Source organism: Panthera onca (assembly GCF_046562875.1).
Source record: "Panthera onca isolate mPanOnc1 chromosome E1 unlocalized genomic scaffold, mPanOnc1 haplotype 2 h2.Chr16_ul_5, whole genome shotgun sequence".
NCBI lineage: Eukaryota > Metazoa > Chordata > Mammalia > Carnivora > Felidae > Panthera > Panthera onca.
Genome location: NW_027675819.1, coordinates 527,796 through 541,652, shown reverse-complemented (window position 1 = coordinate 541,652; position 13,857 = coordinate 527,796). Strand labels below are relative to the sequence as shown.

At 35.6% G+C, this 13,857-nt stretch overlaps 1 protein-coding gene across 1 annotated transcript in view; it reads left to right on the top strand.

Moving 5' to 3' along the window:
* LOC145715163 (EF-hand calcium-binding domain-containing protein 13-like) overlaps positions 1-13,857 on the top strand; it is a 15,539-nt gene extending 1,682 nt beyond the window's left edge. The window contains exons 3-8 of the mRNA XM_081794823.1: positions 1,840-1,983; positions 2,558-2,629; positions 6,434-6,583; positions 8,103-8,153; positions 11,796-11,939; positions 13,728-13,857. Of these exons, the coding sequence (XP_081650949.1) occupies positions 1,840-1,983; positions 2,558-2,629; positions 6,434-6,583; positions 8,103-8,153; positions 11,796-11,939; positions 13,728-13,807 (641 nt within the window). The 3' untranslated portion in view covers positions 13,808-13,857. The remainder of the gene's footprint in view (positions 1-1,839; positions 1,984-2,557; positions 2,630-6,433; positions 6,584-8,102; positions 8,154-11,795; positions 11,940-13,727) is intronic.

The window sequence follows — 13,857 nt, the reverse complement described above, 5'->3', positions numbered from 1 at the left end:
GGTAGTTAATTTTGAAATCAGAAAACAGAGTTCAGAAAGACTGGTATTCAGGACAGATAACTTTTTATGTGGAGGAAGGAAAAAAAATGGAAACTAAACCATTGAGAAAGGAGAACAGTGAAAAAGGAGAAAGGTGTAGTTTAGGTACCTGAATCTGGGAGCTGGTCATAGTGATTGGGGGTTGACACTGGAATCTGTCAGCCAGTGCAAGAAAAGGCCAATAATTACAGGGAAGAGTGAGGAAGGGCCACCCTGGAAGAAAAGTGTTAACATAGCAGGCCTGAAACTGCTCTTTTTAGAAAAGTCTCCTTGCAAGGTTGACTGTCATATGCTCAGACTGTTCCCTTCATTACTGACTGATAAGGTTAGTTCACTGTGCCTGGACTATTTGTTGACAAACTTGGAGGGGCTGAGAAAACAGGCATATTGTGGATCAAGTTCTATGCTTTCCTTCAGTATACACACAGTTTTAAGGGATTATGGTCAGTGTCTGATCTTGTAGTTGAAGATTTTAGAGGTTGGGCAGGCAGTTCTAGGTATTGATGAGGATTAAGGATAGCCATTGATCTGGATGACTTTGGAAAGGAAGTGAAAGTTTTTGGAGTTGAGAGGTCAAGGTCATTCTTATTGTCATCAGATGATAATGGGAAATGGGGCTGAGGGAGGATTATGAGCAGGGTGACCAAAGATCCTCCAAGAAGGTGAAAGAGTGATCAGAAAGTCAGTAGATGATGGTGTCCGGAGGGTAGTGTAGGTCAATGACAGGCCTGAATCTCAGGGGAGGGATAGGTTTGATTGAAGGTGGAACTAAAATAGCCAGACAGCAGAATCTTAGGAGTGTTTCTCTGCTTCCTGGTCCTATGTGGAGCATGGGAGGATGAGCAGACTCCTCTTAAGGTGTCTGTGCAAAGAAACCATATTTTAAAGGGAACCAAGCTTTAGGTAAAACAAGCAGAGCTGATACAGGTTTTTAGGTGACTGTCATTTGCAGTTGCCTCGCTGAGATGTTAGGGGGACAGAAAGTGAAGCGGGATCGAAGGTACTAAGAAGCTGTGATTACTGTTTGCAGCTATTCCTGAAGGCTTAATAATAATAATAATAATAATAATAATAATAATAGTAACTTTATTGCTATTAATATGACACTTAGTGTTTGCTATATACCTAATGTTGTTTTAAGTGTTTTTCATACATCATATATTTAATCTCCATATTAACTGTGTGAGGTAGATAGTATTATTAAATTATTTTAGATATAAGACTACTGAATTTGATAGAGGGGTTAAATAGTAATAATTTGCTCAAGGTCAGATAGTTTCAGGTCACAAATCCTGGAGCCAGGATTTGAATGTACTTAACACTGCCTCCTTTGAAAGGGCTGGAAATAAAGCAAAATTCCAGATGCCAGAGTACAACTGGATCTTGGTAGAATTGAAAAGAAAAGGTGAGTGAGTCTTTGTGATACTTGTGTTTACAATTTTACATTTCTCATGATTCTGAAATCTATTTCACTTCCACCAGGATGAGTTAATTTTGTTTGCTACCATTAGAGCTCTAGTTTAAAATAACTACTTTGTGTCATTGCAGTGAAAAATTCAGCCATAGCAACCATTTTGGTTGTGCCAATTTTATATTAGCACCAAAGAAACATGGCAGACCAAGCATATTGTTTTGCTGGACTTAGAATTTCCTGAGGGCTGGATTCTTCACTGAGATTTCTTATTCAAGAGGTGATCATAAATCATGGACTACCACTGACAAAAGTCTTGAGTGATGGCTACTGTTGTTTTTTAAGTCAGAGGTTAGTTCAATTACCGAATCACTTTTTTCTGTTTCTAGAGTTACAAGACATTGTCTTAGCTCTTGATGGGCTTGAAGGTGACATGATATCTGGGAAGAACTTGGAGAGCTTTCTAGGCAATATTGGGATTAAGTCACCTGAAGAAGAGGTAGAGAAAATTCTTCAGTCAGATCTTGTTTCTGGTAAGCATTTAAATATTATTATCCATTTTTTTGTATTGGGTAGGAGTAACTGAAGAAAGTGTGCAAGGTTTTTGTTCAAGCGAATAGGGCTCCTTTGAGCTAATATCTATAGGTATTTGCTTGTATTGCTGTAAATGTCCTTAAAGAGGAGACTTTCTTTTAAAGTCCTTTTTTACAGTTAATGAGAATACTCTTAGCAAGCAGGTAGAAATTTTGTGGGGGAGTGGGCTCATTGGTATCCACTCTCTTTAGATAGATCTTGATTTAGTGACTAACACATAGTTTGGAAATTCCAGCTCTGTGAATAGAAAACCTAGCTTTGCTGGTTTGTACCAAGTAAAGTTATTGGACTTACAACTTTCTTAGTAGGTTAGTTGCCTTACAGGTAGAATCAGAACTAGCATATCTACAATCTTGTAAGGTTAATTGCAAGGCACAGTGGGTGAAAATGAATCCCAAGTATCTTGTATGTAAAGTAAAGAAATTGTATGCTGGTTTTGATTTTCATATGAGCTTTTTAATATTACGTTTTCCAGGGATTCTTGTCTGTTCCCCTCCCCTCTCTCTCTTACAGATGACAACGTGGTGAATGTTAAAGACTGTATGAGGGCTTTGAAGGACACTCAGAAATTTTCCACTTTTGTTGGTAAGAACTTTATGGTAAAACTGTTGAATGGCAAACAACACAGGACTCATTCAGAGGTCACGTAGCCAAACATTATATTTGGTGCTCAGATCTTCTTTGTAGTATCTGTGCCAAATGTTTGTTTCATCTACATTTGAACTCTTCCAGTTATGGCAAACTTGATTACATTTGTTTTTCATTTAAGAATTTGTATTTGAATGGAAAAGATTGGGAAAATGACAAGGTTATGATGTTTTCCAATAGCTAAAGTAAGGACATTTTATTATATAATAATGGTAATTTTGAAACTGTTATAAAAAAATTTAGTGACCAGAAATGTAAGAGATATAAAGTGCAAGGCTCATGTAATGTCACCTTCTGGAAATATCCCTGTTAAAGTGTGGTAAATATCCCTTTAGCCTTTTTTATTTGAATCTATGAATATTTGTGTATTCTGATATTATTTAAAAATTAGACGCACTTGGGTGGCTCAGTTGGTTAAATGTCTGATTTTGGCTCAGGTTATGATCTCATGGTTTGTGAGTTCAAGCCCCACATTGGGCTCTCTGCTGTCAGCACAGAGCCCACTTCAGATCCTCTGTTTTCTTCTCTCTCTGCCCCTGCTTGTTCTCTAAATAAATCAATCAATTAATTAATAATTAATTAATTAAAATAAAATTACCATGGGGGCGCCCGGGTGGCTCAGTCGGTTAAGCGTCCGACTTCAGCCCGGGTCACGATCTCGCGGTCGGTGAGTTCGAGCCCCGCGTCAGGCTCTGGGCTGATGGCTCAGAGCCTGGAGCCTGCTTCCGATTCTGTGTCTCCCTCTCTCTCTGCCCCTCCCCCGTTCATGCTCTGTCTCTCTCTGTCTCAAAAATAAATAAAACGTTAAAAAAAAAATTTAAAATAAAATTACCATGTCCATAATATTCCACGACTTGCAGGTTTAAAGAAATTAACAGTGTATCTTAGATATTGTTCCATGTTCCATTGTATCATAAACAACCTCATTCTTTTTTTTTTTTTTTTTTTTCAACTTTTTTTTTATTTATTTTTGGGACAGAGAGAGACAGAGCATGAACCGGGGAGGGGCAGAGAGAGAGGGAGACACAGAATCGGAAACAGGCTCCAGGCTCCGAGCCATCAGCCCAGAGCCTGACGCGGGGCTCGAACTCACGGACCGCGAGATCGTGACCTGGCTGAAGTCGGACGCTTAACCGACTGCGCCACCCAGGCGCCCCGCAACCTCATTCTTTTTAAAGACTGCAATAATATTCCATTTGGGGGATGTACTGTCATTTTATCCACAACACTTTTGATGATATTTGCCAATTAAAAATCTGAAAATTTGCCAATTTTTCACCACTGAAACATTTTGATGAGCATTGTTGTATGTATATATGTGCATAAAGTTCTCCTGGGGGATAAAACCCTCAGAAGTCACACTGCTAGACTGAAATATATGCAGATGTGAGATGTTAACAGCTACTGCTTAATTATCCTCCAAAAAGTTTGTAAAAATTCACACTTTTATCAGTAATGGATATTATTTATTGAAAATTCTGCTGGTAAAAGAATTCTATTATTGTTTTAATATGCATGTCTTTAATGACTAGTGAGGTAAAACATTTTTCATATGATTGTCGAATATGCTTTTCTTTTATTTTAATTAGATTGTCTTTTTCATATGAATTTATAAATAGCTCTTTTTTTTTTTTAAATAGCTCTTTTTATATAAGGGACATTAATGTTCTGTCTTGTCTATTGCCATTTTTTTTCTAGTTTATTATTCATCTTTGACTTTGATTTTGGTGGACTGCTTATTGCCATCCTCTGTTTTATTTTGTCAGTTTTGGTAATTTTTATTCTCCTAGGAAATTTATTTTATTCAAGTGTTTTTTGGGAATATTAGTACAATCCTATGCAGTGATAATTCTTTTGATTTTTTTGTGTCTGGTTATTTTCTCATTCTTAAATTTGTATATATATATTTGTGTGTGTGTGTGTGTGTGTATATATGTGTGTATATATACACACATATATACACATATATATATATATATATCTTCTTCTAGATTTCCTAGCAGATCTTTTAATTATCTCTCTTTTTAAAGCTCTACATCTTAGATTTATCTTTAGTGTTTCTATTTGTAGTAAAAAAAAAATTCTGCTTTTATCTTTAGGATGTCCTTTCTATTGTTCCCTTTTGTCCATTTTGTAGTTTTTCTAAGTTGTTTAAATTATGAACTTACTTTTTTCTTCTTACTGAGAAATAAATGTTTAAGACTATCAATTTTCATTTCAGTAAGACTTTGGTTTATCAAAGTCTTTATTCTTGTTTTTTTCTAAGCATATTCAGTTGTATTTTGATTTTCTCCTTGATGTAAGAGTTGCCTAAGAGAAAAACCTTAAATTTGAAAGCAATTATTTGAAAAATTTTAAATGAATTTAAAAATTTTAAATTTGAATTTGAATTTCATTATTGTCCTCTCTTTGTTGTTTATTTTTAGTTTACTGTGGTCAGAGAATGAGGTCTATAGTAGAGGATTTGATAGTTTCTGTGTTAATTAGATACGGAGTTTTTTCGATTTTTACATGTTTATTTAAAAACCGCATTAGGGGTGCCTGGGTGGCTCAGTTGGTTGAGCGTCCGACTTTGGCTCAGGTCATGATCTCGCGGTTTGTGAGTTCGAGCCCCGTGTCGGGCTCTGTGCTGACAGCTCAGAGCCTGGAGTCTGCTTCAGATTCTGGGTCTCCCTCTCTCTCTGCCCCTCTCCCACTCATGCTCTGTCTCTCTCTGTCTCAGAAATAAACATTAAAAAAAAATTAAAAAAACACATTAGTGGGCTTCAGGGACAGGCTAATCGTAAGGGACACTCATCCTACTGTTTGTCTTGGAAATCCTTATGACTCTTTGAAGCAGCGCATTCCATAATTTTTGGACAGCTGTAGAACTAGTCAATTGTTCCACATATTTGATGGAAATCCTGCCTTATAATTCCATTCCCAAACTTAACATTTGGACTCTTCCCCGTCAGTAGCCCTCCAGGGATGGGAGGAGAGCTCTTATATTTTCTTTCTTTTATGTTGAATCATCTTTTCTCTGGACTCAGATTTCCTTTCAACCATTCCTCACATGGCCTATTTTTGAAACTTCTTACCAATGACTAATGACTAACTCATGGAACAACATAATATATTAAATTATACTTTCACATAAATTAGCTAATTTTAAAGTAATTTATTATATATTTCTCTTAATGAATTCTGAAAGATTATTTTTTTAGACATGTACTTTAGAAATGTGAAGAGGTTTTTGTTTGTTTTAATTAAGGGGGGGGTGGTCAGTCATGGATTTCCTAGTTCAGATGTTTGATATTATCATGCTAAACATAATAGGCTTTGCTGATTCTCTAAATTGGGTAAAGTGAGCTGACAGGAGCAAGGGGTGTAGGGAAAGAAAGTAGAAAGGGAAGGATTGGAGTTTGGGAGCAGGTGTGACGAATGGAGGGTATTTTTTATGAAATGGTGAGCTCGTTAATAGAATCACTAGAGAAACTTTGGCATACTTTTTTGTTCATAAAGGAATAGCCCACGCAGAACCCAGAGTTTTAACAAAATAATTTTAAGAATAAAGATAAGGGGCTATAGAAAACTATAGTGGAGAACGGATTGCTCTACCTTTTTAAATGGCCACATGTGGGTAGTGGCTGCCATTTTGGACAGTGCAAAACTGGAAGAATCCATCAGTTTTACTGTTATGTTCCAAAAATTTAGATCCATGGACTGAATTACATGTTGCATGTATATTCTCTGTGTTTGTAGTATTGAATGACATCATCGGTACATTGGAATGTATGGAAGAAAGTGATCAGTCTGGCAAGGACAACTATGCAGATGTACTTGGAAACACCAATAGAATTTATTTCACTGATAATAGTTTTCAAGAAGTGTTGGATGATTCCTTGCTCGACGGTGAGTTGATTGAGCAGATAACCAGCAACTTGTAATAAAAATTTCTTCTAAAATTTTATCCAAGGTTTTAAAATATTTTACCAAATACTAATTAATTAAATCTTAATACTTAGTTCCTAAATACTACTGTAAATGTATTGAAATGCAATTTACTACAGATCAGATTTAGAGATATATCTTATATTCTATATTCACGGAGATTTAGTTATTACAGTATCAAATTCCTGGATGATCTCTTGGACTGCATTGTAAACTTGGTCTGAAAGTATTTATATACGTTGTCATATGGCTTTAAAATGTTTCTTTCTAGAGTAATTTCATTTCAAAGTTAATCCCTTTCCTTTTATGAATTTTAGAGAGGTCCTAATAGTTGTCTAGCTTTCTTTTTCTTTTAGGTGACAGGCTCTTTGAAAAATACAAGTTATTGTTGAACAATTAAACCATTGGTCTATATAACATTCTGTGTAAGTGTTGATCTGGCTATTTGCTCTATTTACAAAGAATTTACCTGATCCATCCATATTCTTATCTGGGATATACCCAGATGGGTTTTATCAATACTTGGAAAGCCATCCCCTGCCTTTAAATTTAACTTCAGCTAAAAAATGAGATCAGATCTGTGTCTCAGGGAAAACTGGCAATCTGCAAAGACAGTTTAGATTGTCAAAACTGATGGGGGAGGAATGCTGGGATCTGGTGAGTAGAGGTGAGGGATGCTACTAACCACCCTATAATGTATAGGACAGCACTCCCCCACATAATTAGCTGGCCCCAAATGTAATTTTGCTCAGGTTGAGAAATTCTGTTTTAGAGTTATCTTGTAAAATTGCCAAACCTACTATTTTGAAAGTACTTTTTAATAGGTTAGTTATATTTTTTTAATCCTGCTTGGATCACATTTTAAAAATTAATGTAAATATAATGTATCTTGATTCTAACCTCCTTTTGCTTCAAGGTAATACCTGTACTAGTTGTGAGTTATTCTAAACTGCTCTCTAACTGCAATGTGGTCCATCTATGCAAATGGACATATTTTGTTTCTATCACTTGTCCCTCAAATAGATCTCTGTATCAATTTGCATTTGTGTAGAAAATGTATAGGATGAAGCGTATAACTGCACCTTGTCCTTAGGAAAAGCTCCAGAATTAGATAGATAGGTAGGCAGGCAGGACTAAAAAAGGACAATTCAGACTAATAATTAAACACGTTATTGAATATATGAGCCTGGGGATTAAGCTGTTCTCTTAGGGATAAAGGAAGCATTTGTAACATTAGAATCTCAGCCACATTTAAGAAGCTTGGTGGAGCTTGACGAATCCATGGAGTCTAAGAAGTAAGAGGAAGATGAGTAGAGAACGTTATTCTGGAAGCTAGTGGAGGATTTTGAGAAGAAGGGGATGGTCAATGCTAAATGTTATTGAGAAATGAAGTATGTAATTTATCCATTGGTTTTCTTCCAAACTGGGTAAAATCAGGATGCTGTTCCTTATGGCATAATCTCTCTATTTAAATTTGCAGACTTTAGGAAAGAGGCTTTGTCTTCAAATCTGAAACTACCAACAGCAGATGGTAAGGACTTTATATATGTATACAAGAAAGCATTCCCTATGAAGGAGTTATTTTTTAGGATCATTGCCAGGTGCCAATGGATTCCTAGTCCATTCTTCCCACTCCAGCCAGAGTAATTTTTTTTTTTTCAAAAAAGTAATCTGATTGTGTGATGTCCCCCTATTTTCAACTCTTTAAACATTTTTCATTGTTGTTAAAGATCAAAATCCTGCATGTCCTAGCTCTCTGGTATAATTTTGTACCATTACCCTTGCTTTCTGCATTTTCAAGTACAATGGCTTTCTTTCATTTCCTTAGAACTCCAACTACAAAGCTTTTGCGTATTTTGTTCCCTGGAATAGTTTTCCCTGACACTCTTTGCCTAGTTAATGTTTACTCATCTTTCAAATGAGTGATGGGGTGCCTGGGTGACTCAGTTGGTTAAGTGTCTCACTTTGGCTCAGGTCATGATGTCGTAGTCTGTGAGTTTGAGCCCTGTGCTGAGCTTTGTGCTGACAGCTCAGAGCACGGAGCCTGCTTCAGATTCTGTGTCTCCTTCTCTGTCTCAAAAATAGACATTAAAAAAAAAATTGAATGAATGTCAATTTCCTCTAGGGAGCCTGTCATTATCTGCTAGTCGAGGTCAGCTTCTTTTATTATAAGCTTTCATTAAACTATGTCTTTTTCATAGCATTTACTTCATACTATAAATACCCATTAATATTTTTTTAAATGACACTAGAAATGCTCAATATATTTTAGCTTATATAGTGACAAAAGTAGGAGCATCTGACTGGTTCAGTTGGTAGAACATGCAACTCTTGACCTCAGGGTCATGAGTTCAAGCCCCATGTTGGGTGTAGAGCTTACTTAGGAAAAAAAGTAGCAAAAATATTAGAGAACTTTGAATTATCTTAATTCATTAAGACCAAAATAATATAATTTCTCATTAAACTTTTTTTATTTGAGTACGGTGGACACACAATGTTATATTCGTTTCAGGTGTAGTGATTCTCTATACATTTTGCTATGCTCACCACAAACATAGCTATTTGTCACCATACAACAATATTACAATATCACTGACTATATTCCCTTTCCTGTGCCTTTTATTCCCATGACATAGTCATTACATTCCTGGAAACCTGTATCTCCTACTCTCCTTTACCCCTTTTACCCATTATCCCCCTTTCTCTCCGGCCACCATCAGTTTGTTCCTGTATTTATAGGTCTGATTTTGCTTTTCTTTTTTTTATTTGTTTTTTAGATTCCACATATGAGTGCAATCATATGGTGTTTGTCTTTCTCAGTCTGACATATTTCACTTAGTATAATACCCTCTAGGTCCATCCATGTTGTTGCAAATGGCAAAAAAAATCTCATTCTTTTCCATGGTTTTGTCAAATTCCATAATATACCACATCTTTATTCATTCACCTATTGATAGATAGTTGAGATACTTCCATATCATGGCTGTTGTAAATAATGCGGCAATAAACATATAGGGGTGCATATACCTTTTTGAATTAGTGTTTTTGTTCTCTTTGGGTAAATACCCAGTAGTGGAATTATTGGGTCAAATAGTATTTCTGTTTTTACTTTTTGAGGAACCTCCATACTGTTTCCACATCAGCTGTACCAATTTACATTCCACCAACATTGCACAAGGGCTGCTTTTTCTCCACGTCCTCGCCAGCACTTGTTACTTCTTATGTTTTTGATTTTAGTCATTCTGACACGTGTAAGGTGATATCTCATTGTTATTTTGATTTGCATTTCCCTGAGATTGGTGATGAATATCTTTTCGTGTGTCTGTTGGCCATCTGTATGTCTTCTTCAGAAAAATGTCTATTTAGGTCTTCTGCCCATGTTAAAATCTGGTTGTTTTCTAGTCATATTTTTGATTATTTGGTTAATGATTCTTTTTCTTACGTGCCTGGAAGCATCATTGGGCCAAGAACCATGTTTCCATTTTGCTACAAGTCCTAGCATTGTTTCTCCAGATCCTAGCACAATTTTGGCTTTCAGAAGCCCCTTATTAATAGCTAATTTAATAGCTAATATTAGATGATATTTACTGTGCTAGGCATTGTTTCAAATCTTTTATATTATTGACTTATATAATTGTGAATATTTATGGAATTAAAGAATGACAATAAATCTGTCTTCTTATCTCATTAGCCTCATCTCTCATCACTTCTGCATTTGTATTTATTCTGTAACCATATTACTTATTATAATTTAAATTGGTTCCATATCTTCCATGTGCTTTTGGTTCCATATATTTGCATGTGCTGTTTCCTTTCTGTATATTTTCTGTCAAACAAATTCACATTTTCCCCCCAAACTCAGCTCAAACATCACTCCTCAACCCATAAGACTTTTCAGAGTTATAGGTTAGGTGAACTGTCTCAGTGCTTTATATCTGAGTGCTCAGTGCTCATATCTGGCACACATTTTTCTCATAGTACCAACTATATAATGTATTATAATTTTATTTACAGACATGACAAATTCAGTCCCTGTCTTCAAGGAATTTAAAGGAAACTCTTTAAGAGGGCTGAAATTTTCATTGTTGGTCTTAGTAGCTATAAAACAAATGTTAGTAAAAATGAATATAGGTCTAAAATGGTATTATGGTATTCTTTCCAACTGAAGGTTTAGATCTGTTAGTATAATGCAACGATTTTCGGACTGTGGAAACATACATGACAACTTCGTTTTGGGGTTGAGAGAGAAATGGGGTGAGAAATGGTATTGACAAAAAATTGAAACTCCCAGTAATGATCATGTTTTATATTTTAAATTGGTGTGGTATCAACAGGACTACATTTGGTTGTATGGGTTGTGCTTGCACAAAGATGCCTGGTTGAGAGGGTACAAGTAGAGACTGAAATGCATTCTACATTCCACTGTGCTCTCCAGGCTAGGACCACCAATGCTAGATTGCAGCTACCTAGAGGAAGGTATGCCTCTTTGTAATTGATACATAGAGAGGGGTGCCTTTTTTCAATTCACACAAAAGCACAATATAGACTGGTAGTGGCCCTGGAGATCAAGAGCTTTAATCTCAAATTTTAGCATTTTTTTTTCGTTTATTTCATCAGTTGATAGAAGTCTTTAGATCTACATGTACAGGATGTTACTATTATTTAAGAAAGGGTCACAGCTTACTCAGTATTTAATGGATGAGTGGATTCAGGTAACCCATCATATTCTGCATATAATTTTTTGGTTTAATTTTTTCTTTTCTTAAAATGTTTAGTTTTAAGAGACAGAGAGAGAGAGAGAGAGAGAGAGGGAGAGAGGACAAGTGGAAGAGGGGCAGAAAGAGAGACACAGAATCTGAAGCAGGCTCTAGGCTCTGAGTTTTCAGCCCAGAGCCCAATGCGGGGCTTAAACCCAGGAACCATGAGATCATGACCTGAGCTGAAGTTGGATGCCTAACCGACTGAGCCACCTAGGCGCCCTTAATTTTTTTAAATGCTGCTTGAAATAAATAGGTTGTCAGTTACAAGTAGAAAATACTTTGCTTTTTTTCTGCAGAGATTTTAGTTAAATATATATAGTTAAATTGAGAGTTCACCTATAGTGGACTCTGGACAAACTATTTTGCATTTTTTAAAATAATAGTATCTTATATATATTTATTTATCTTTGTAGCAGTTAAAGAAGCTGCTTATATCTTGACAAGTGTTGATAATGGCAAGATTGGCATACGTAACTTGGAGCATGCCCTGAAAAGTTTGAATGTTAATTTAGCTGAGGAGGACGTCAGTGAAGCCCTTAAATATTGTGACATCGGTGGTGAGCATTTTTTTTGGCTTGAGATTCTGCTCATTTTTTCCTGTTTATAGGAACCAGTTTTAGAGTGTTTTATATGGAGGTAAAATGCTAAAGGCAGTCGCAGTGAGGCCTAGGTTGATATAAATTAGAGCCAAAATAGTCTGCTAATTTATTTACTGACCGTATCTATCTGTTCATACTCTACATATGCTTATTTAGATAATTAGCATTCATTTCTTGTAAGCATGGGTGGGAAAATACCATTATGTAATAAAACAAAGACATGACATCAGCAGCTTCATTTTGATCTGCAGTCTTTCTTCAGAGGAGACCCAATTTCACCTTTTATTTTGCTTGTCCCATTCTGCTTTTTTAACCAAAGGAAATACCCAAGGTTTCATTACATCTCAGAAGAATAATTATTTAGTCTTGATCATTGTTTCCAAGTGGTCACATATTTATCTTTGTTTTCCATCTTTGACTTCATGTATTGTGAACTTGATCTCCTTTCCTATTTACATCCACTCTTAAGTGTCAAATCGTGTGGGAATACTTCTAGAAGCTGGTGAGTTTTACCAGTTTTAGGTGGCTTTTTATTTGGGGTTTATCTTAACCAGCTTGTTTTTTCTATGGGAATCCCATGAGCATGTCTTAGGTTTAAGAGTACCTCCCCAGCATTGATTGGTTATTGCTTTTGCCATAGATTATTATTGACCTCAATCAATTTTTATGTTTTGACCTGGAGTTTTTCATATCATGAGAGTGGTATAAATTTAGACCCTAAGCCCACATGAGTTGCAGGAGATTTTTCACAGGTGATCTTTTTTACCCACTGCCTCTCAAAATTGGGAAGATTTAGGTCACCCTGGTGTTTACATGGGCCAGTGAATATAATATTTTAATCTCCCTTTCACTGGATTGAAATTCTTTAAGCATCCCAGTTTCATTTGGTATCTAAATTCAAACTCTCCGTGTAGCAGGACCCAAGATTTCTTTTATGAATATGCATGAACATTTAAATCAAGCACCTTGCTGCTTTTGGATCTAATATGTATCCCCAAATAGCTGTAGGCTTAGTATTCACTTGGTTTTCCCCTCTGGATCTCTGTGCCCACTTAACGTTTTATCATTTCCTTTTCATACAACTTGATAATGCATTTATAGAATAAAGTATTTCATACAGCATCTTTAGGAATTTGTAATCATTCCTGTGCTACCCAGCTTGCCATTTTGTTATAAGTTAAAGTCTTTTCATTGTAGGTATAGCCCTATATTTTCTGCTGTGGTTACATTACTGCATTTTATTTCCTGTGTGTGTGTGTGTGTGTGTGTGTGTGTGTGTCCCAATAGTTAACATTGTCACCTCTGGCCTTAGACTGCCTTAGTTCAAATACAGCCTCGAGCACTTTCTGGCTCTTGTGACCTAGACAAGTTATTTAATTTCTCTTTGCTTTCATCTTTTAAGGATAGGCACATCAAGCATGTTATAGAATGAATTCTTGTGCATATTTTAGTTAATAAATGTGAAGCATCATAAAAGGATACTTAGTATACATAAGGAACTCAAAAGTTATTTTAAGTTCTTACTTTTGAGTAAGAAGTCAAAAAAAGTGAACTATTAATATCATTAACTGATCAATAGGTGTGGTTCCTGAAAGTATGAAAAATTACATTGAAATAGTTTCAGCCATTTGAGAGAGAAAATAAGGTAGAATGAGATTTTAGGTATTGTTAATCAGAGCCTTTATTTTGTGTACTGACTGAGTATCAGGGTTTTAATGACAATATGCTTGATTTTGATATTTCCAGATAATAATGAGGTGAATTTAAAAGATTTCTTTGAAAGAATTAAAGGAAGTCCACCTTTCAAAGAGTCCGTAGGTAAGTGAATACTTCCAGTTTAAAGAAGTGACTGTAAAATAAAGATAATGAAATCACA